Source organism: Lactuca saligna, chromosome 9, assembly GCF_052625555.1.
Source record: "Lactuca saligna cultivar CGN05327 chromosome 9, ASM5262555v1, whole genome shotgun sequence".
Classification (NCBI taxonomy): domain Eukaryota; kingdom Viridiplantae; phylum Streptophyta; class Magnoliopsida; order Asterales; family Asteraceae; genus Lactuca; species Lactuca saligna.
This window is the reverse complement of record NC_136425.1, coordinates 666,366-691,894: the sequence shown is the minus strand read 5'-3', so window position 1 is coordinate 691,894 and position 25,529 is coordinate 666,366. Positions and strand designations below refer to the sequence as shown.

Sequence of the window (25,529 nt, the reverse complement as noted above, 5' to 3'; positions counted from 1 at the left end):
CTTTCCATTAAGGAAAGCGGTTTTGACATCCATTTGCCATATTTCATAATCATGAAATGCGGCAATGGCTAACATAACCCTAATAGACTTAATCTTTGCTACCGGCGAGAAGGTTTCATCATAATCAATACCTTGAGTTTGAGTAAAACCCTTCGCAACCAGTCGAGCCTTATAAGTATGCCCTTTTCCTTCCATGTCTGTATTCTTCTTGAAGATCCATTTGCACCTGACTATTTTACGGCCTGGTACATGGTCAACCAAGTTCCAAACTTGATTGTCATACATGGACTGTATCTCGCTGTCCATAGCCTCCTTCCACTTAGCAGACTCCAGGCCTACCATGGCTTCCTTAACACTGCTAGGTTCATCCAAATTTACCAGTGTACTATCACTGATAAACGTATCACCTTCCGTAGTAATATGAAAGCCATAATAAAACGAAGGTGTGTTCCTAACCCGTGTGGAATGCCTCGGAGGTACAGACTCGTCAGCTGGATCAACAGGAGTTTCCTCCTCAGGTTGATTGCTAGTGTCTGAGGTTCCTTCACCAATTGATTCTAGAATTTCTTCAAGATCAATTTGCCTCCCACTGTCTCCTTGGCTTATAAATTCTTTCTCACGAAAGATCCCTCTTCGTGCTACAAAGACCACATTCTCACTGGGTCTGTAGAAGAGGTAACCGAAGGATTTCTGTGGGTAGCCGATGAAAATACACCTTTCACTTCGGGGTTCGAGCTTATCATGAGTCTCACGTCTCATGAAAGCCTCACAACCCCAAATCTTGATGTGGTCCAAATTGGGAACCTTCCCAGTCCACATCTCATGAGGTGTTTTGGTAACCTTCTTTGTAGGGACTAGATTAAGGATATGGGCAGCAGTCTTTAAGGCATACCCCTAAAAAGAGATTGGTAACGAAACTCGACTCATCATAGATCGAACCATGTCTAACAAAGTTCGATTACGCCTCTCAGCTACACCAGTAAGCTGTGGTGTCTAGGGAGGAGTCAATTGTGAGACAATCCCACACTCCTTAAGATAGTCAAGGAACTCGGTACTAAGATACTCACCACCTCGATCGGATCGAAGCATCTTAATGTTCCTGCCCAATTGATTTTCCACTTCCTGTTTGAATTCCTTAAACCTTTCAAAGGTTTCTGACTTATGTTTGATTAAGTAGACATACCCATATCTACTAAAATCATCAATAAAAGTCACATAATACCGATTAGCATCCCTTGTGGCGGTTTTGAATAGCCCACATACATCAGTATGTATTGGGTCCAACAAACCTTCACCCCTCTCACAAGTTCCAGTGAAGGGTGATTTTGTCATCTTTCCAAGTAGACAATATTCACAACTATCATCCGATTTAAGGTCAAATGATTCCAAGACTCCACTCTTTTGGAGTTGGCCTATGTGTTTCTTGTTTACATGTCCAAGACGACAATGCCACAATGATGCTTTATCTAGGCTAGTAGAAGAATCAATATACAACACATTATTTCCTATGTTGTCTACAATCGACACAATTTCATACACACCATCACAAGGTAATGCTTTAAAATAAAACACATTATTAAAGAAAGCATTAATACCACCACATTTATTATCAAACGAAAAGGTAAAACCTTGTTTGTACAATGCATGAAAAGAAATAATATTCCTCGCCATTTCAGACGAGTACACACATTTATTCAAATCTAATTTTAACCCATTATTAAGCAACAAAGTATAAACTCCAATCTTGGAAACAGGTGAAGCCTTCCTATTCCCCATGATCAAGTTTATCTTCCCGTGCTCCACATTCTCACTTCTTCTTAGGCCCTGCAAATCAGAACATATGTGAATACCACATCCTGTATCAAGCACCCAAGAGTTAGAATATGTTGAGTAATTAGACAATATAGTGTAAATACCTGCATGGGTGGGTTTCACTTTCCCATCCTTTAGATCCTGCAAGTACTTAGGGCAGTTTCGCTTCCAGTGTGCCTTTTCATGGCAATAAAAGCATTCAGCATCCTTGGGAATGGCAGAAGGAGTGACAGAACCGCTCTTGGTCTTCGATGAGGAGCCTTCAAGAGACTTTCCCTTGGTACCCTTCGAAGGGTGCTTCCTCTTCTTCCCTTTGCCTTGCCCAATAGCCAAAATAGGGGTAGATGTTGGAGTAGGAGTTGTAGAGGTAACAACCGCCTTACCCTTAAGACCGGATTCCGCGGTCTTCAAGAGTCCTTGAAGCTTGCTGAGGGTAACTTCCTCCTTGTTCATATGATATGTCATTCGAAAATGATCATAACAAGAAGGCAAGGAGTGCAAAATGATGTCAATTGCCAACTCCTCAGGGATGTTAACATTCAGCTTCAGCAAACGGTCCACATACCTTTGCATCTTTTGCATGTGGCCCGTGATGGATTCACCATCCTTCATGCGGGTTGTTATTATGGAGGAGATTATTTCATACCGCTCCTGACGAGCACTCTGATGGTACCTTTCCATCAGGTCTTGGTGCATTTCAAAAGGGTAGAAATCTTCATACGACTTTTGGAGCTCGGCTGTCATCATGGCCATCATGATACATGCCACCTTAGTAGCATCTCTCTCATGAGTCCTGAATTCAGCGATCTCCTCAGGAGTAGCAGTAGACTCATCAAGTTCTTTTAACTCCTTATCGAGGACATATTCTTTGTCCTCATAACGAGTAACCATCCTGATGTTCCTAATCCAATCCATGAAATTGGAACCATCAAAGATGACCCTCCCACAAAGATTCATGAGAGAGAAAGAACCAGTTGGGTTAGAGCCCGAAGCATTAGTGTTGAAAGACATCTGAAAGAAGAGAGTAAGTTTAGATTAGATATATAGAATCCTTAATAAGACACCCAAATGTAATATTAAGGCTAGGACCCAATCACAATATATTATACTTAGAAGAGGGATGCCTTAATCTAAGTAATAATATATTTGAAAGGTAGGTGAATGACGATTCACCAATTTCCACCACGAAAACGAAATGACTTATTAGGTTTAATTGGATTTGAAATTCCTAGATTCTTTTGAGATTCATTGAACTTTTCAATGGCATGTTTCAATCTCGATTGTGCCCTTCAAGTTTTGTGACTGGGATGCCGAGGATCACAAAACAAGGTGTGAATAACCATGCTAATTCACTTGGTACCCTTAATATTATCACCTAACCAATGTGCCGGTTAACCACACACGCTCCATTGATCTATGACAAACATTAAGTCACCCTTCGTGATCCTTACTAGTCCTAGTTGGTGTGCCGGTTAACCACACACGCTCCACCAACGACTTGGTAAGGTACAAAGTGTGAATTCCATGGACTAGCACCATGTTCACATTTTTCCTAAAAGAACTAAGATTGGGAATTAAAAGAGTTTAGTTACTTTATAATAATCATTATACTTTTAATGAGGATTTAAAGTCATTGTTCTACCCGTTCGGCTAACGACCCTCCACCGATCAAGCAAGCGGTGGGTGAGAGTATACACCCATTAAGTCGCCATTTTATAGGCAACGACCTTATACCCACCTTATAGACCGACTTCGTGAATGAGGCCTACTAACGGTAAAACGACTTATTCTTATACATATATATAATAATTAACCATTAATGTTATAAATAGTATAAGGGTTGAATTTTAACTATTAAAACTCTAAGGGTTGGAATTAAAGTTTATTAAAGTGTGTGAAACTTTACAAATTCCAAAACTTGAGGGCAAGTTTTGTAACTTTGCAAAACTCTTCATTTCATAACTTATGAATTAAAGGTTCATAAAATTGAAGACTCTTCATTTTCATGTAACTTATGTGTTTTAAGTGTGTGTTAAATAAGAGTGGCCTTTGGAAATCCATAACTTGAGTACAAATTATGGACTCCATTAAAACACATAAATGATCAAGAATTAATCCTAAACAATTCAGCAAATAATTCCTATCATTTTCTAAATTCATAAGAACATGAACATGATCATAAAAAATTCAAGAATTATATGAACACATAAAATCATGGAATTTTGATATATGCTATTGTAAATGGATTAGAACAACCATTACACCAACTAAAATAAGTTTTATAACACCAAAATAGTTTAGGGTAATGTTTCTAGTCCATTTCCAGCAACAAAAGTCGAAAAACTGCACTCTTTCGATCCTACTCGTCGAGTGCATGAACCTACTCGATGAGTAGGTTGAAGTTTGCCTTGGACTCGTCGAGTCCCCCCATGGACTCGACGAGTCCATCATGCAGACAGCAACGATTTCGACTTTTTTTTCACTATTTTGCATCAAGTATCAAACAAGCAAGCCTAGGCTCTGATACCACTGTTGGGTTTTGAGCAATCTAACACTTCCTAAGTGTGCATGCAACCCTAATAAACCTTGGATCTATGTTTGTCTAAATACATGCAAAATAATAAATTTTCCAAGGTTTATAACCTGTCTAACATGGCATGGGGAACATTTCAACATAAAAGAGTTAGAAGAGATTACATACCTTTTGGTGAGTTTGGTTCTAAGGAGTTTGAGGGCCAAGCACCAATAGTGTGAATGCCTCAAATGGAATCACAAAACACCACAAACTCTTGGAAAACTTTGAGAGAGTATACACACTCTTGTATTTTCGGCCACACACATGCACACACACACACACTAGTTCACTAGTTTCTTCTTAGGGTCCATTTCATGCTCCATAAGCATGCTTTTATAGTGTGCATGGTTAGGGTGAAACCCTAATAACCCATGTCTTTTCCTTTCCAAGGATCCATGGGTTAAAAGCTCCATGGATCATCCATGGACTTCCACATAAGCCTAGCCCATTAACAAATGAGTATTAGCCCACACTATATAAAACAAATAGCCCATAATCTAATTAGTCTTCCTTTTAATCTCTAAATTAATTCATAATTAATTTAAGACTAAAACTAATTAAATAACGTAACTTCATATTAATATATTATAACTTATAATATATTAATAAACATATGTGTATAACTCTCATAAAATTATCCATAATAGTTTGGATGAGATGCAACCCAAATGGACCATGCCGGTCGGGTCAAGTATATACCAAATAAGTTATGGACTTAGACACCTTATCCAACATGAACAACTCGTCGAGTCCGTCCTCATGGGTTGGGAGATTGCCTTGGACTCGCCAAGTGAGTTTCTACACTCACCGAGTCCCATGATTTTCAGATCCATAACTATGTCTATTTTGCTGAGTCCTTCTTCTGGACTCATCTAAATCCATTCTAAACTTAACTGGGTTCCTTCGAATCATAAAAGGTTAGGGAACCAAACCACCTACTTGCTGAGTCCCAAGAAAGACTCGTCGAGTCAACTAATGTTCATGTCCATAACTCGATTTTTGTTGTGCAAAACTCTTCCAAAAGGTAGATCTACGCTCCTACATTCTATATAACACATAAAGTCATGAACTTTACGTACATACATGAGACTTTTATGCTCAAAGGACCAAAAATAGGGTTTATTACACACATGGGATTCTCATGGCCATAAAGATGAAACCTTTATGCGATGAGGACCCTCCAAGGTTCCAGATCCGAATGTATATCAACTTGGGACGTCCAAGTCTCATAGATCAAGCTTCTCGGACCCAAAACTCCATAAAAATGACCACAAGGAGATCTAAGAAACTACAAGTCAAGTATGAAGCTTGATTACCAGAAAGTGAAGAGAAAATGATGTTGCTCCTGGATCTACAATCTTCTATTGAAGTCCTCCTTCTTCCTCTTCTTCACACAAAAATTACACAAGATTACAAAAAAATGGAACTCAAACACTCACAAGGCTCAAGGTGGTGAGTTAGGATTGTTTGGACGTTGAGGGAGTGATAAGTGAGACGACAAGGGTGTTATGCTCCTTTAAATAAGGGAATAAACCCTTAAAATTAGGGTTTCCATCAGACAGCTCCTACTCGCTGAGTCGGTCTTTCGACTCGTCAAGTAGGTCACTTAGTTCCCTAACTTGGAGTCGATCCTACTCGACGAGTTGAGCCTCCAACTTGACGAGTCCAAGGGTAAAATATGAAGTTGGCTTGAATTTAAATGTCTACATGAGACCAGGCGTTACAATTCTCCCCCACTTGTCTTAGATTTTCCCCTCGAAGTTTGCTGTCTCTGAAAACAACTCTAGGTAGTGCTCTCTCATTTCCTCCTCGGGCTCCCACGTCTACTCCGAGCCCTTGCGGTGCTGCCACTGCACCTTCACTAAATCTACCCTCTTGTTTCTCAGCTCCTTCATCTTGCGATCTAAAATCACCATGGGTCTCTCGATTTAGTTCAGGATATCGTCAACCTGGATGTCTTCCAGGGGTACCACTGCTGAATTATCCATCAAGCACTTCCGCTACTGAGAGACACGGAACATGATGTGGATATGGCTGAGTTTTGCAGGAAGATCTAACCAATAAGCAACCCGACCTACCCGGGCCAAAACCCTAAATGGAACAATGAACATGGGGCCTAGCTTGCCCTTCTAGGGTGACACCTTCAGGAGAACCATATCGCCCACCTAAAACTCCAAGTCCGAACGCTGCTTATCGGTGTAAATCTTCTGCCAGCTCTGAGCAGTCTGGAGCCTATTCCGGACTTGCTGATTCCATTATGTGGTCTTGAGTACTACTTCCATACTCCCCATGACACTCTGACCGACCTTACTCCAACAAATTGGGGTCCTACACTTCCTCTTGTAGAGCATCTCGAAGGGAGGCCAGTCTATACTGTAGTGGTAGCCGTTGTTATATGAAAATTCTGCTAAAGGAAGATACGTATCCCAACTACCACCAAAATCTATCACACATGCCCGAAGCATGTCCTCGAGCGTCTGAATCGTCCTCTCGCTCTACCCATCCGTCTGAGGGTGGAAAGCAGTGCTAAAATGGAGACGAGTACCCATATCATCGTGAAACCGCTTCCAAAACCTGGAATTAAACCAGACATCTCGGTCTGACACCACCTGAACGCCATACACGGGGTGTACACCTAGCTACACTGGGCGTACTCGATGAATCCAGATCACGACCAAGGAATAGGTACGTTGGGCGTATGTTCACTTTGCACCTTAGCTTCATAGAACCTTAAAATAAAGATCTTAATGCATAAAGTCAGCACCTTTAGGCATTTTCATGGCTTAATGGGATCCAAAAACCATCTGAATCCATTAAGACCCTTTCTAATCCAACTAGAACATGCATGGACCAAAAGGAAGGATCAAGATACAATTTTTACGAACTTATAAACTTAGAAAGGGCAAGATCTAGGAATCTTAGCTCTTGGAGTGGCTCAAACTCACAAGGAGGATTAAAAACCTACAAATAAACACAAATCTAGCCTTAAACCCATAAAACATAACAAGAAGCCAAGGTATGAACTTGATAACTTAAACGAGTTGGAAATGGAGCCAAGAGTCTAGATCTATAAGTCTTCCTTTGAACCACAAGCTAGCACCAAGAACCCTTTCCTTGAAAATGAGAAAAAGCACACCAAAATGCGCACTTATATATATCACAAACACTCAATGAGAGGTTAGGGTTTCCGAAATGAGGCTAGAAGTCAATGGAGGCTACAATATGAAAGAGCGTTGAGCTCATAAGAATGCCTAAATAGTGCCGAAATCATAAAAATTAGGGTTTTGACACTCTGCTCTGTACGCTGGGTGTACCTCCAGCATACGTTGGACGTACTCACCTAGGCATGCTCCACTTACCATGCACGCATGGGACTGTTTGCCATTCTTTTCCATTAGGGGTCATTTCTACCAATAATTTCAAATTTCCATAACTTCCTTATCTTAGGTCCGTTTCCAAGGAACGTTATATCCATGGAAAGGTGGCGAGAAGCCCTGCGCTTCTAACAACTCACCATTGCCTTAAAACTTCCCAAACAAAAAACCTAAATTAATAAAAGACCGAGTTATCAAATTATGATTATACCCTTGGCCTCCGAAGGAACCATCGAACACTTGGATCACTTTAACGATAATACCCACATCCGAAAAGGGCCAAATCCTTTCTTCCCCAAGGCCATAAGCCTCATGATAACTGATGATTGGGCCTCAACCCCGAATAATGAAGCAAATCCAAAACCGAATATTATAACTCTCTCCCACTTAAATTAGATTTCATCCTCGAACTCGCTCCTTACTAACATTCAGATCGTACCAACAACCCGATGAACGAAACCGAAAATTCTTTGCATATAATGACCTTCCCAAGACAACCGTACCCAAAAAAAACTTCCAATTCGAAGGAGAATAAACCCTTACCCCTATAGAAAATCACTTCTGCCTTTTCGAAACTTAAAATCTACATTGGTCTGACTCCGGACAGACCGCCCATGCTGAATCATTACCATGCCAATTCCTTATCGAATAACAGACTAAACAAAACACTTCTAACAATGATTATCTTGATGCAACCAATGGAAACAAAATCACTGACCATAAACAGTTGCAGAATACTTATGCTTGATAAAAGGTTTAGATAATGTTTCAGGTAGAAGATTAATCCTTGTAACGGTTAGACTTAAACGAGAGTTGCACAATAGGGTCAAAACATCACACTACCTCTACATACATGAATCTAAAATCACTAATACTGCCCGAAACATCACGCTACCTCCTAGCTGCTTTTCAAAAGCAGCCGAGATCTCCCTGGTCCCAACTTGTCTGCCAACTAACCGAGATACCGGATTCCTACCCGGTTACTGAGCCAAAAGACACTCACACATTCGCCCTATGCGACTTCTGAAAGAAAGCCTCAATTGTTAATAATTACCCGAACCATCTCGACACCAAACCCAATGATAAACTGAACGCTAGAGGACCAACTGTAGTCTTTTACCATCCCCGGTCTCCCACAACCTACAATTTCCTGATTCCAACCATGTTGTGGCCCTCCCACAACCTTGCGAACTAAGCAACCCTGATCTAAACCATCTAAAGAAATCCATGACCAACACATAGATTTTCCACACTCTCATCATTACACAGGAACCGATGAATGCTACGGGCCACACCGTAGTCTTACAACACTCCCTCAGTAACTAACCACTAGTGAATGCTATGGGCCACCCCACAATCTTACAACACTTCTACGCTATTTTCTAACTAGTGAATGCTACGGGCCACCCAACAGTCTTACAACACTTCCAACCTGCCACAACCACCACCCATGGTCTTACCGCTCATCCATCAATCCGAACACACCTATAGTTGAGCATGAACTTGACCAAACACCCCAAATGAACTCGAGTCATGATTGTAACCCTAATCTAGGTCCACCAAGGCCTTCTGTCTGGAACCAAGAATGTGCGAACCAAATGTTGGTAAGTTTCTCGAACTCCCATCTTACATAATCCTTAATTCAGAATGCCACTCATTTCGCATTCCTTCCCGATGGGGATGCGAAACTCATTCTAGTTTCACACCTGCTTCTGTTCCTGAATACCTGAATGGTTCTCCCCCAATTTGATTTGACCCAGCTCTTACAACACACTAGATTTGAAGGATTTCCAATCCTTCTTACCCTACAATGATTGAACTGCTGACAACTTGCTTACCAATGCTAGTTATCCATTACTAGACAGACCCAAAAGACCACACAACCCTTGAAGACCATGATGAACACTCCTCGAATCCCATCAGAATAATAACCCCAAAAGCTATAATTGATACAACACTCAAATCTTGAAGTCCAAAGTACATATGCTCATACCAAAACCTCAACAATAGACCACTTCCCTTGTCAACGCTAAGAGCCAACCAAACACAATGGATAATACCACTGAATCCTGACGATATTGGAGAACTATCCTTCTAAACCTAACCATAGATGCTCCAAACAATACCCTTGAACCGGTTTCGACCAAAATCCAGAATAACAACCAAACACTTTGGAATCCGCTACACAAGATACAACCCCTTACTAACCCACTAACGATTCATTGCTTGCAAATGGCACATAACAATTCTTGAAGATATAACCCAAACATAAGAAGAGAATTAAATTAGAGATAATGCTTACCCAAATTGATGCAATATTCCAAACAACATAAATATTGATAAACCAAAAAGAAAGCAAAACACACCCGCAATGTCACCTGCTGGAGTCCTGAACTCCCCTATCTGACATTGCAATGCCTGACTCCTCTCTGCTGGGGATCCTTCCCTACCATCTTGTCCATCGGTGATCCTCAAAGTAGCCGAAGCAGGCGCACTCACTGCTGCTCCCCATAACATCGGGCAATCAGCCTTCTTGTGGCCCACTTGGTTGCAGTGAAAACATAACGGGCTTGCCCCCTAAGGACAATCCCTGCTGACATGACCAACCTTGCCAAACTTGTAGCATCCGATAGCCATGGAATGATAAACTCCAGCGTGCAGTTTCCTGCACGTGTTGCACTGACACCGGCCATGTTGGCCTATCAAACGCTGATCAGAAGTCTTGGGTCTCTTCCCAGGACCCTCCACTATATGTATCTGATCTTCCCCCTCTTCCCAAGGTGCTCCAAATCAATCTCCCACTCTCGGGCTCTAAAAATCATATCATTTAGGGTCTTGCACCCTGAAATACTCACAAACTCCTTGATATCATCCTATAGCATATCATGATACCTCACCTTCTTTATTTCCTCATCTTCTGCATACTGCGGCACCAATAAACCCCTCTGCCGAAACTTGGTAGTGATCTCTGCCACAGTCTCAGTAGTCTGGCGGAGATCCAGAAACTCTTGTGCCAACTGTTGCATCTCAATCACCGGTGAAAACACATCTCGGAACCTGGTCGAGAAGTCATCCCATGACATAGCATCAATAACATCATCACCACCTCATAACCAACCTCTTCCCACCAATATCGTGCCATGTCCTTCAGTATGAAGGAAACATATTTGACCTTCACCTCTTCGGGGCAGAAACTCGTCCTGAAAGTGTTAGCCATATCCGCTAACCACCTGTTACTGGCAATGGGGCCTCTCCCCATAGAACGTAGGTGCTCCGCACACACAAAATTAATAGAAAGAAAGAATGTGAGCTCCAATGATTGCCATAACCTCATCCCAGAATGTGAAAAAGCACTCATCTAAAATCTCTAGAATCCCCTCCTTGACCGAACCAAAAATCACGAGAGTCTGCTCCAAAACACTGCGAGTAATCTTCGATGAGACAGACTCTTGCATCTACTCGCTAATCGGCTCGGTATCTGTACCTGAGCCAGAACCAGAACCAGAACCTCCTCCCTGAGTGCTATCACCAAACTGAAATACAACATGCCAGATCAAAACATACCCCCAAATCCTCCTTCCTCAATCTTCTTAGATTCTCCAATACTTTCTCTGATTCAATTATGGATCCTGTGCTTTCAGTAGTATAGGCCTAATACTACCTTCAACACTTATCCTTACCTTCCTCAATGATCATCCCGAATCCTCTAAGTCACCTTCTCAAATCAATGCACAAACAACTCAATAAACCGCACCACTAAAGCCACTAAAGCATATCCTATCATCTCTTAGGTTCCCGACCTCACCCAACCCTCAGCTGCTGAAAGACTCCCACCAATGTCAACTAGCTCCCTCATGAATATAGTCACATGCAACAGAGATCAAATAATCCTTCGAGAAAAGACTCAACCCTAGAACAGTTGGACTCAAACAAGAGCTGCATAATAGGGTCAAATCCACCACTCAAAGATTATTTAACATGTGCCACATGTGGCTTAGGATAATCACTTCACAGTCAATTCACATCACTAAGAGTCCCACAAAGCACAAAGCAAGCAACATTTAGGCAGCGCAAAATCTAACCAACATACACTAATCAAGCCATTCTATCCACTTATCTGGAATCCATAATAGCATGTAATTCTAAAGCTCATATAATCAGGCGTATAAAGGCATCTCTCCTATCATATAATACTAAACAGATCATTAGCCCTAATCTAGCATGCAATTATCATAATCATATCATGTATCATAATTAACATGTATTCGTATTATGGGAACCACTTAATTGAGCTCGGTCGATTGCACACATCAAAACCTTTTCTTTGATTTGAAATTCCTTTTTAATTAAATGTTTTTTTATGAAAATTTTCACCAAACCCTCAGTTTGAGTTCAGGCACACCCGAGAGTATGCCCGAATCCCTCAAACCAAGGCTTCGATACCAACTTGTAACATCTCGAAAACCATAGGGTAAAATTTTCATATTTATTATAACCAAAACACTTATGTAACTCTTATTCAAACATTTAATAGCATTTGGAAATAAAACAATTATCAGAGTTCATTCCCAAAATCACGTATTACGGAAAACACGGGTGTATGTGCTGCGATCAAGCGGACCCTTCCCTTTCGAACCGGAAGTACCTGAAACGATAAACCACAAAATGTAAGCACAAAGCTTAGTGAGTTCCCTAAATACCACATACCATACATATCAAGCGAGCCATACATATCCAACAATCAATAAAAGTACATGTGCCAACCATAGTCTTGCCATTATGCTACGAGCCGTATCATGGTCTTCCTTGCCAAGCTGGGGGCCAAAACCATAGGTCTTACAGACAAGTCCAGGAGCTCCTCCTGGTCTTCCATGCAAGCATCACAAAGACAACTAGCATACATTCTACACTACTTAACTAATCAACTGCCAGAGTTCAGAATTTGGTCTTGCATACAGTTTTCCTGGAGCTGCCTCCTGGTCTTTCATAGAAAATGCCAAGGGTCACCCCCGGGTCTCCCTATAATACATAAACCAAATGGGCCACATTGGTGCCTTCGACCCATAGAACAGTGAGGAGACTCACCTCGAATGCTGAAACTCACTGAAAGAAATCCCTAGTTGCTGCACTGACGACTTCCCGAGCTATCGGTACAAAATAACACTCAATTAGCAATTGGGTTCCAATCTATGGTCCATAATCCATACTTGGGGTAAAATGACCATTTTACCCCTAGCCCAACTTGAACCAAAACTGAGGCCCAAAACCAAAAACCAAAAGGCCCCAAACCAAAAGATCCACTAATGGCTTAATTTTCCAAATTGGGCCTAACCCTATATGAGCCTTATCCTAAGCCCAGTAATTTCCTTAGTCCAAAAAGTTGATCTCAAATAGCCCAAAAGGCCCAAGGCAACAAGTCCAAAGAAGTGGCCCAAAGATGCGAAGCCCAAAAACACAACAGCCCAAAGCCTAGTTGAATGACGTACGTAGCGCGTACACTCAGCTAAATTGGGCGTACTCGATGAATTCAGATCGCGGCCAAGGACTAGGGACGTTGGTCGTACATTCAGTTACATGGGGCGTAACTCAACTCATTCCAAAACTTATTTTGTTACTTAACCACTTAAGCACTTTGCACCCTAACTTCAAAGAACCTTAAAATAAAGTTCTTAATGCATAAAGTTGGCACCTTTATGCATTTGCATGTATTAATGGGACCCAACAATGATGTTAATCCATTAAGACCCTTTTTAATCCTACTAGAACATGCATTGACCAAAAGCAAGGATCAAGATACCATTTCTACGAACTTATAAACTCAGAAAGAACAAGATCTAGCGATCTTAGCTCCTGGAGTGGCTCAAACTCACAATGAGGATTCAAAACCCACAAATAAACACAAATCTAGCCCTAAACCCATAAAACATAACAAAAAGCCAAGGTATAAACTTGATACCTTGAATGAACTGGAAATGGAGCCAAGCGTCTCGATCTATAAGTCTTCCTTTAAACCACAAGCTAGCACCAAGCACCCTTTTCTTGAAAATGAACAAAAGCACACCAAAATGCACACTTAGATCTCCCAAACACTCAATGAGAGGTTAGGGTTTCTGAAATGAGGCTAGAAGTAAATGGATGCTGAAAAATGAAAGAGCCTTGAGCTCATAAGAATGCTTAAATAGTGCCCAAACCCTAAAAATTAGGGTTTGGTACTCTGCTCATTACGTTGGGCATAATCACCCAAGCACGCGCCATACACCATGAACGCATGGGACTGATTTTCCATTCTTTTCCATTAAGGGCCATTTATGCAAATAGCCAAATGGAAAAGAATGGAAAATCAGTCTCATGCGTGCATGGTAAGTGGCGTGCGCCTGAGTATTGCGACTATGCTTGTAACTCACCATTGCCTTAAAACTTCCAGAATAAAAACCCTAAGTTCATAAAATATTGCGTTATAAAATTACGATTATACCCTTGGCCTCCGAAGGCACCATCAGTTATAGAAACTTTTAGTTTCATCCTAATTATTTGTGTGTGTTAGACCAGATTTTGAAGCCAATCCCATGGTATTTGTAGAATCTGTGGTTTTGAGGAGATTGTCCTGGGTATTCTATTAGAATCAACATGCTCACTCTTATTTATCTTTGTTTCATTTTGCACGTTGCATCAGGTATCGCGATGATTGAAGTTTGGACGCGTTTATACGTTGATAATCACGTAGGCTGGTTGGAATGCGATGCACGTTATATAATTGTGTGCTAATTATGTACTACGCTTTTAATAACAACTCTTTATTATAATTTTTTTTAATTGTCAGCACATCATGATGTGGATGTCATTACTGATGGAGCGTAGAGTGGATGATGCACAGTGGACGGTTGTGCTGACAACTTTCAACACTAATGTATTTGAAAGGAGTGATATGGCTGACGGATTCGTTTAGACAACGTGGACAGACTGTGATACGGTATGATCGTGTTTGGGTTACATTATCTAAGTAACAGTAAATTATAATATAATGTTATTTGATAATTAATTATTTCTAACCTTTTGTGTAACTTTATATCCCAATCAATATACCAATTGGTCACTGGTTTTTGGGTGCTTTGGATTTGAAGATATTTAAAATGACTATATAGGATAGTCATTGGAAGAGCGATTACTTTTCAGAAGAAGAGGAATGGTTTATAGGTATGAGAGCCTACATCCATAGACTACTAGGGGGTAGCAGCTACTGGGGTACCGAACCAACCCATGCAATCCCACTTGAGAGTTTCAACAAGACCTTCGAAAAGGCCCCAAACATACCACAATGAATTGATAGTAAGGAGATTATGGGTGCTTTTATGTTGGTTCCTAGAGATGTTGATCGCCAGGAAATCATATTTTATAAAGGGTGAAAGCGGTCCATGGGCTATGTCATATTGGAAACGACTATAGTGGAATTTTTTTTGGTACAATGACAAAGACCATTTGAACATTGTATTATTACTTTAAACAAATCTCTTAAGTTTATGTATTTATTAGTTTTTTTTGTTGATTTTTAAGATTACATTTGTATTTTAGATTTTATAAAAATAAAATTTATACAAAAAGAACAAAACACATGTTACACATAAAGAAAAAAAAGAATCTATTCTGGAATCCTATTCTGTTGTTCCGGAAACCTCTCTGGAGTACTATATTTCGGACAAAATAGTTATTTTACAAAATTAAGAATAAGAATAAGAATAAGAATAAGAATAAGAATAAGAATGATAATTACATTTTTCAAATAGTTCATTTATAGAAGTTAGTTTACTTGATTTCCCAATTTACTATGTCTAATAATGAAATTACAAGAAAGGTCCCATAGAAAATAAAGTTACATTAGTGAAAGGTAAAGGTACATAAATGATGCCTATGTAGTAGTGAGATTGCAGAAATTGCCCTTGTGTAATAGTGATATTACATAAATGGTCTCTGTGTATGACAACATTACAATAATGTTTTCGTTGTAATAGAGAAATTACAAAAAATGTTCTCTTTGTTAGATAACATTATAGAACTGTTGTCGAAAATATAAGATTAAAAAACCTGCCCCAACGCATGAAGACAAACCCTCATTAGTTTTAGTTATTTTGAAGGAAATTAGCGACAGAAAATCTGTCGTTAATTTGTAATATTCCCTCAACTGCAAGGCTCTTATTTCCAAAGGAAATTTTCACATCGCTGATCTGTGGCTAAAGGCTATAATTTTCCGTCTATATATGATGCTCGTAGTGTTAAGAGTTAATTAAGTTTTGTAACACTTATTTGCTAAGTAGGATTAGATTTATATTAATAATTAAGAACATTTGTTGTTGATTAGACTCTATAATCATTACTAGAAGTCGAGTTGTGTATCATTAAAACAAAGGTGAGAAGTTTGAAAGGAACATGATTAATTATTTTCCGATTACTTAATTATTACAAATCAGATAGGAGTAGGTAGTGTACATCTGGCATATCTGATATGTGTTATGTAATTATAACATCAAAATCACTCACGATCCATTCTGCCTCTTCGGGCTTGTCACTTACAAATATCTCAGTTCCGACATCAAGTGATGTCCATATCCTTGTAGCAGCTTTAGTTCCTGGATCCTGCATATATCCAATACATATGAATTAATTAATTAATTATGTATATAATAAGTAAGTAAGTAAGTAAGTAGGTACCTGATAGAAGTAAAGTCTGCTAGAGAGGGCACCAACATCAAGGTCCCAAGTCCTTGCATCTCCGACCCAACCGTGTCCTTGGATTGTTGGGAATCCGTAGTCCTCCCATATCGGATGAGGCAGCAACTGTACAAGTTCTTGAGCCTGCGGATTGCTGTAGGGGTCGCAGGTGCTGTATGGCTTCTCCAGGTGGCGTGGGTCTGCATTCCCGGGAGCACAGTAGTAGTGGTAGGCCCCATACGGGAACCTGGCAGTGTCGTTCCTGTAAATCTTTGTGTTGTTGGGGGTAATGTGGTAAGGCGGGCAGTTTCCAAGTGCTGATGGGGCACACCATGCCGGGGTCTCGGGATTTATGATCATCTCGCTGTATCTGGTAATGTCTGTCAACACATCTCCATCACAAGGATCTCCGTTGTTTTTCCAGCAGCTCCCCATATCTATCAGGTAGAATTGGCTCTTTGCTCCTCCCCCTTTCTTCACATCCAGCCTCAACCTCACTTTGAAATTTGGGGACTCTGGAAGCTGTTTGTTTAATAAAATATTACATTACTATTCCTAGAAAATATATATATATATATATATATATATATATATATATATATATATATATATATATATATATATATATATATATATATATATATATATATATATATAATAAACAAAACTTAAAAATATCACATGTCATGGTTTTAAACCTTGCTACATGTCATTTTGTGTTAGTATTTTTCATTTTTATCTTTTTTTATTTAGTTTGATATATAATATTAATATCCCTTATTTACGATTTTCAGTTATATATAGTAACGAAATATTATATCTTAAAATTAGGCAGAAAATAAATTTGAATTATTGGTCATAATACGAAGATTATATTATTTCCATATTTTTCCTCTAAAATTAAGCAGGGAAGTTTTTATGTATTATATCTTATTAATTAAAATTTTCATATATGTTTTCTAAATATTAATCAGAGGCATTAAATCCGATTTTTTAATTTCTATAACTTTTTAAAGTTTTGCAATTTCATCTTTGTGATAGCACAATTTTTGATATCATCATACGGAAATAATCAATTCTAAAAAAACACTGATACACGTGTTAATTGCATAAAACCGTAAAGAACTTCCTTCAAAATGTAATTTTAGTCGATCAATTTGAATTGGTTTTAAAGATTATAAAATTTCAATTTCAACTAACAAGGGCGTTGTAGTTTATCTTTTTTAAATATAATATCATCATTTTGTTTATTTTATCAAATAATAACTTAATATAACTAATAGATATCTAAATAATCAATCTGACATGGTCAATAACAATCTTTATCAAAAGTTGGTTTGTTTCTCAAATAACATAAATAAGTTTTTAAACATGTTTCATTGTATGTTGTTTTAATTTAAAATAAAAATTAATTAAAATCGTTAATTTTAAATAAAAATAGTAGATTTACAAATAAAATTTTTAATGTCGCATATAAATAAGTTTTAGAAATATATAAACAAATTATTAAATTTTGTTTCTTATAACATATTTTACTCTAGTTTTTATTTGTAATTTATTATTTTGTGTGGGTGGGGGGGGGGGGGGGGGGGGGTTAATAATTTGATTCAAAGCTTTTCCATATTTTACAAGGTTTAACAATTAGCTTTTTCAATGATTGTGAATATCAGTTCTATAGATATTCAACAAACTATGAATACATAGTTTATATAAACAATGATTGTGAATATCAGCTCTATAGATATTCAACAAACTATGAATACACAGTCTATATAAGCAACAATAAAATAATATATAAATAAAATTGGTGCTCATATATAAATAAAATTGGTGCTCTCATGTATTTCGTGTATATCTCACCGGTGGATTTAACAAACCTCTTGGGCTACATGTGTACTAGTCGTTAATAAGTGATGATAATGCTCTATTTTTTTTATGCATAAAGGAAGAGTTTATAATAAAATTTAGTTATGATCGTACAACAAGATTGAGATGACAAACAGAAAACAAGTTAGTGTAGCTAAAACTTGTTTGACTCTATTATTAAAAAGTTTTTTTTTGAGTCTTAAATTAATGAGTTATGTTTAGATTTGCATGATGAAAATATTCAACAGATAACAAATCGGTTCCGTTTTATATATGTGATAACCTTCCATATTTCCATCTAATCAGTGATGGCCAGCCAAAGTGCCAAACAAAATGTGATGCGATTTGATGGATGACTCGTACAAAGAATATTAAAATAAGATTGTCTTCCTTTTCGATTGTTTGGTGACCCACCACCCACCACAAAGCATCTTATCTTATTTTTTTACCAAATGGAGAAAATGTTTTATATAAATACTCAAAGCAAAGTGATATAGAATTTCTTTTTTATACAAAGGGATATAACATCTTTTTGGTTCCATAAGGTTCATCAAAATTCCCTTTTTTCATAAACCCTTTCACAGTCACAATAAATGCATATATGCTTTGAATGATTAATTTGTCCTTTGAAGTTGAACACCCTTAATTTGTGTATAAAATCATGACAGACCTTTAAGCAACTATAATCTAAACAACAATTAGGGAGTAAATGAAAATTACCAATAAAGCAATATGGTGTATATATGATAGATACCATGATCTGATCCATGGTATGTATTATTGTCCTATGATATGATGGAGATTTAGGTACAACTAGTAATTTAAAAAGGTTAGGGAACATACTCACAGTTTTAAGCATGCCTCTTGTGTCGTAATGGTAGCCGCCGGAGAAACCTTTGGTAGCATCAGCTCTGAGATACAACATGAGCCACGGGTAGAACTTTGATGTTCTGAGTTTGTGACTGAATTCCCAACTACCAACTCCAACTCTCTTCTCCCAATTCACCTCAAAATATGAAATATTATTGCTGCCACCGCCGGAGTTGATCTCCTTCAAAAAATAATCTAAATCATAAGTGCCGTTGAAACCACCTCGCATAACTGGATCCGAATCCGAAGCATGCTTTGTAGACCCAGTGAAGGAAATGGAGGTGGGATGATGGGCCAAGATGGGTTGATTCATACAACCATCTCCAAAACAAGGGAACCTTCCCGGCGGGAAAGGAGGCACCTTTTTACCGTTCTCCGGACAGAGACCAGAGGTGGTGTCGTAGTTGCCATTCTTCAACATAATCATCCAAAACTGCCATGGGCTGCTTTCTTTCTCGTTCTCTTTGTCTGCCACTTGGCATAGATTGCCCAGATACACCTCTTTCTCTGCTGCGTAAATGTCTGGATCGTGAAGTGCTTTCCGACTCAATCCAGGAAATGAGTTCCCCACCCCCAACCTGTTATCCGCCTCCGTCACTTTGTGATTTAAGTAGTGGTAGTTGCCTGAACCTCCTCCATCTTTACCTTTAACTAAATGATCATGCAGAATCATTAATTAATCTGAAATAGTGCCAAGGAATTAATCTGAAATAATACCGGTGGAGAAGAGATGGAAGCAATCAGCAGCTCTTGGACTACCCATGGACGGGGCTTCCGTTCCAACTTCATTGCAAAAATTCCAGGCTTCGAATGCGACTCTCAGCCCATCTCTCTTCATTCCAGGGTCGCCAACAGCAGATCTTGATGATGATGATGTAGTTTCAGAATTGATGATTGCAAGGGAGGCGGCGGCGATCAGGAGGTGGCAGTTAGACATCACCAACACATATCTCATCATATTAAACGCCATGCCCATTCGTGAACCGAATACATGTGGAATATCAAATATGACGATTCACGATGGAGCTCGTGTGGTTAAACTTTACAGCCTAAAGCTAGGACTAGGAAGAAACTCTTGTTTTACGCAATATTCTTTCCCAACGCTTAATTGCTTATGCTTTTTACCCTTGTTTTCCATGTCCCTAGTCTAGTGGAGTATAGAATGCGCCTTTTAGCCAACCCCAATTCAAATTAATACTCATCCGACCAAAATTAGATTTATTTTGAAATTAATTGCAATGATTATTTAGACCATGAATAATTTTAAGGAAATTGAGTAATCTAACTCTTATAAACGATTATTCTAAAAAATTAATAATTTTTTTTGGTAAAGTAACCATTTTGGTTTGGAACATAAAATTCCAGAGTTGTGGTTTTCGTTCTGAAGTACTTATTCTGAAGTTCATACTTCGGTTTATAACCTCAATCTTTTATTATTATTATTATTATTATTATTATTATTATTTTCATTTCCTATATGAACTCCAGAATAGGTTGAACACTCATTCTATGGAAAAGGGTTTAGAGATCCAGATTTAGCTTCTCATTTCATGATTTTTGATGTATAAAATCTGTAACTTGTCAACTCCTTGTATAGATCTCCTTTTGGGCTTGTTTATGGCTATTTTGGTCCATTTTGGTTGGATCTTGTGAGCTAAGGCCGTTTAAGAAGCTTAACCTTTTAGATATGGATATTTTTATGGTCCCTTATGCTTAAAAATGTAAACTTTATGGTGTATATGGACTCATGCATGTGTTAAGCTTTTTTGAGCTCTAGAGACCCATTAAGCCATGCATGTACGTAACGTTGCCAACTTTACGCGACAAATCATCTTTTGGGACAAGATATGAGAGTATGAAGAGGGGTTGAATGGATTAAGTGCTTATTGATATGGGGTGGCCAAATGGGGAGTATGTTGGGCATATAAGCTGGTACGCACCGTGTACTGGCGCTAGAGCGTGTACGCTAAGCGTACGAGCTGAGTATGCCTAACGTACTTAGTAGGTGGGCTTCGGTTTTGGGCTTCTTGGTTTTGGGCTATGTGAGGACCTTAGGTGTTTAGGGCTTTGTTGGGCCGTTATATTTCTAGTTTAGACTCTTTTAGATGAAGGCCCAGAAATGTATTTGGGCCTAATTTGGAAGATTGGGCCACAATTGGGCTTGGGTGACTATTTTCGGAATTAGGTCTTTTTGAATAATTGGTTTGGGCTTTGGCCTAGGGCCATGTTCGGTAAAGGGTATAGTTGTCTTTTACCCTAGTTTGGACTCTTAGTATGTGTCGGATCCAATTATTAATTGAATGTTATTGTATGATGATAACGCTGGGATTTTCGGACCAACAACTAGAGATTTATCTGTGTGATTCAGCAATCTAAGGTGAGTCTTCCTCACTGTGTTTAACGGGTCGAAGGCACCAACGCCGACCCACGGTTTATTATGTTAGGGTGCTAGATGTATGCGTGACTCTTGCATGTATATGTGTTGTATGCTTAGTGGCGGGGCCCAATGAGTAATATGTATGCCATTACTTGTTATACTTGTATGGTTGTATGCTGGGCGGGGATTGTTGTGAGAATCAGGGTGAGGCCAGTTATACATAGTGGGCAGGGCCCGGTATGCGAGTTAGGGTGAGGCTCGTTACACTCAGTGGGTGGGGCCCGTTATGCGAGTTAGGGGGCCGTTATACTTATCGGGTGAGGCCCATTATATGTTTGATATGTGTGGTATGTGCTATGGCGGGGTCCATCATATGTTTGATATTTTGCATTGTAACAACAGGTGGGTATGTTGTTGTATTATGCTAATCTTTGTAGGGTGTATCGTTGTACGAGTATGTGTTGTGTGTGGAGTTTATTTGGCCGGAAAGCCACCACCACCACCACCACCATGAGGTGCTGGTTGCCACCATGTGCCGCCGTGTATTTTAGTATGTGTGTGAGTGTGTGAATATGGTATTTTGCATTGTAACTTTGTAACCAGTGATTAGAATAATGAAAAGAAACCCTAAAACCACCACCGTGAGGTGGTGGTTACCGCCTCCTGCCATCACCGGCTGCCGTGTCGGGTGGCGGTGTGCTTTCATGATTGTTTTTGATTCATTTGGTTGTTAAAATCCTAATGGGCTTAAGGATTTGGCTTTGGGCCTATTGGGCTAAGATGGGTTGGAAACCCTAACTAGGGTTTGCAAAACCGTAATGTCATGAAACCCTAATTTGGGACTTATCGGGACCGCATCGAGATTATTTAATGAATTTAAAATAGTAATTAATAATCATTGGTAAATGAACTTAAGGTAATAATGGACTTAATGGATTAAGTCCTTAATGGGTTAAGTAGGAACACTTAACCCTAATCGATATTTTATGTGAGAAACCCTAATTTGGATTTGGGTTCTTATTGGGCAAATTGGGAACATGTTATGAACTAAAGAAATCATTGGGCCTTAGGATAAGACCCATTAGAGAGGCTTGGGCCCAATTTGGAAAGTTGGGCTATAATTGGGCCTTGAGGACTATTAGCTATTGGACCATCAGAATGCCAATCATTTAGACCGGAATAAGTGGTTGGGCCTTAAGATAAGCCTATATAGAGGTTTGGGCCTAATTTGGAAAATTGGGTCATGTGTTGGGCTTTGGTCCATGGTTGGGCTTTTGGGCTTTGAACTGGTCCTTGAATTGAATAAAGTTGAGTTAGGGTAAAATAGTCTTTTACCCCAAGTATAGAGTTGTGGTTTTGTGTTGGAACCCAATTATCAATTGGGTATTGTTTGATGTTGATAGTTCGGGAATCTGTCAACCAGTAAGGGGAGTTGTAACAGCCGGATTCCCAAGTATATTATCTATTCATTTAATTTTTGGAGCTTGTGGAGGAACTCAGCGAGTTGGCACCAAGACTCGCCGAGTAGGGACACAAATGTTCACTCTAGTTCATGTCTGGACTCGGCGAGTCCATTCGTGGACTCGGTGAGTCCACGCTGTTTAGTGAAACCCTAATTTCCAGGGCTTGGGACCTATTTAAAGGCCCTTATGGCCGTCCATTGTCACACCCCAAACCAGAACGGCGGAAACGTTCGGGGGCGGAGGATGTCATATTCAGTATTATAACAGTTCATAGAAAGGAAAGTACACACCACCATATATATTAAAGTTTCCAAGATGTTTACATAATTGTATTCATTACACGTTCAAAAGATAAATACATAAACATCATTCAAAAGAAGTAATTAACGCCAACGCGTTAATCCCAAAAGTTGATTCCCAAACCTGCTTAGCGGTTCCCTAAGAATACAAGTTAATTCAAAGAAAAACTGTCAACAATTAAGTTGGTGAGTTCGTAAGTAGTTTAGAAAAATTGGATGCCATTCCAAAATGGGTGTATGTTTTCCAGAAAACTCAGTATTTCAAGTGTGAAGAGTTATGACTTGTTGTGTTGAAAATGAATGTATTAGATCCAGAAAATCCCATATTTTCCCTAATGGTTGAGATATGATTTGTTGTGTCTTCCAAGAAAAACCCTTATTTTCTTATAAAAGTATGAAATGCATATGAATGTTCGTTTCATAAGTTGTAAATAACTGCACTAGGAAAATCCCTTATCTTCCTATTAGTTGTTTGGTTTGTATACAGGAAAAACCCTTATTTTCCTAACATGATTGGCAGTCTCTAAGACTGAAAATCGTAAGAAAACGACGTTCTTAAAAGTTGTGTCATAGTTTTATATAATAAAGCTATACGAAGATCGCGTATGTTAGATGAAGAACAGTTTTAATAGCCACTCGTTCATAAAAGCATGATACCATAATAATTGTATATCCGATGAGTTTTATAACCATACTAAACATAATATGCCTGTAACGACGTTCTTCAGGCGTCGCAGCGTTATGACAACTGTCACCCCAAAAGACGGACTGTAGCTAACAGTCAGGGCGCGGGATCATGACTTCCCGTATAGATCTATACACATTTGACACGTTCTCCAAGCGGGAGACTCTGGTTATAGACAGGACTTGCAGCATTACTTTCTAATAAAGAAAAGTAACGTTTGAAGACATACACGTCTCATGGATTCTCAACTAAGCCTGTATTAAAGTGATAGTTTTTGTATGCAAAGTTTATCCTTTTTCACAATGTTTGACAAAGCATAAATCATAAGTTTTTAGAATGTATAAAACGACTTAACAATGAAAGGTACTTTGAAATCATTATATACTTTGCATAAGTCTAATGCACACAAAGTATGACAAGAGTTTTCCATAATAGTAATGAGTTCCAAGTGATTTGTTCGGTAAAACAAGCGAAGTGAAACTTTATAAAATACACGATAATAACCGTATGTTTACTTGTATCCCCCCCCCCCCTAAAAGAGTATAAAAGCATTTAAAATGTATTTAAAGTGTGTTTGAAAGGGGTATGGACTCACTTGAAAGTTTGAAGATAGCAAGATGGAAAACCGGGCAGAGTTTCGTCTCGAGAAATGGATTTTACTCGGGATTCTCGGGATTTCTTGGGAGTAAAATCGACCTTCGGGACTTGCACAAAATGACCAGGACTTCGGGGTAGTGCGAGCACGGAAAACGAGGCAAAACGCAAGAAAAAGGAGAGTGAATGAGCAATTTTTTCGGGAACCCTCGCATCCTTTTTATAGGGGGCTGGAAGGCACACGTACGCGGCGCGTACGGGACGTCATCGCTGACCGCATCCTCGGCTGCATCGCGCTTCGGACGGGACGGGGGGGGGGGAGGTAGGCTCGCATAGGGGCGACGTGGACGATCCGAATCCGTGGCCTCGAGTACGCAGGGCGTACGAGGGTACGCGGCGCGTACTTCGGCCCTAGGTGCTGACTCCTTCGGATAATACCAAGTTTTTAATAAAAATTATATATAAATTATTTATCAAACTTCAAAAATCCATATCTCCTTCATACGAACTCCGTTTTCAACGTTCTTTATGTCCCCGCGAAGGTGAGACTACGATCTACAACTTTCGTTTAGATTCCGTTGGCAAATTCCGAAATTATTTTTTATTATTTATTTTTTAAAATGACGTGATTAAGGAATTTCTTTAAAAATTCATAACTTTTTCATACGATGTCCGATTTGAGCGTTCTTTTTATGCACGTTTGTAGTTTAACGATATCTATGACTTTGATTTAGACACCTAAGGTCAGAAAGTGTTTTATTGAAACTTTGCGTTTTTACGTAACTTCGTATTGCTGGTTTTTGTCGGAAAACTTAGAATGGTCATAACTTTTTCGTTATAACTCGGATTTTTGTGTTATTTATATGTTTGGAAACCTTAAGACGATACCTACCACATAGCGTACTCCAAAT

At 39.0% G+C, this 25,529-nt stretch overlaps 1 protein-coding gene across 1 annotated transcript; it reads right to left on the bottom strand.

The window, feature by feature from the left end:
- Positions 1-16,170: 16,170 nt before the first annotated feature.
- Positions 16,171-20,359, bottom strand: LOC145015290 (uncharacterized). Its single transcript, XM_078973745.1, has 4 exons — positions 19,918-20,359; positions 19,178-19,851; positions 16,465-16,986; positions 16,171-16,389 (listed from the first exon to the last, which is right to left on the bottom strand). The coding sequence occupies exons 1-4, from the start codon at positions 20,174-20,176 to the stop codon at positions 16,264-16,266; spliced, it is 1,581 nt and encodes a 526-aa protein (XP_078829871.1). The 5' UTR covers positions 20,177-20,359; the 3' UTR covers positions 16,171-16,263.
- Between the last annotated feature and the right edge of the window lie 5,170 nt (positions 20,360-25,529).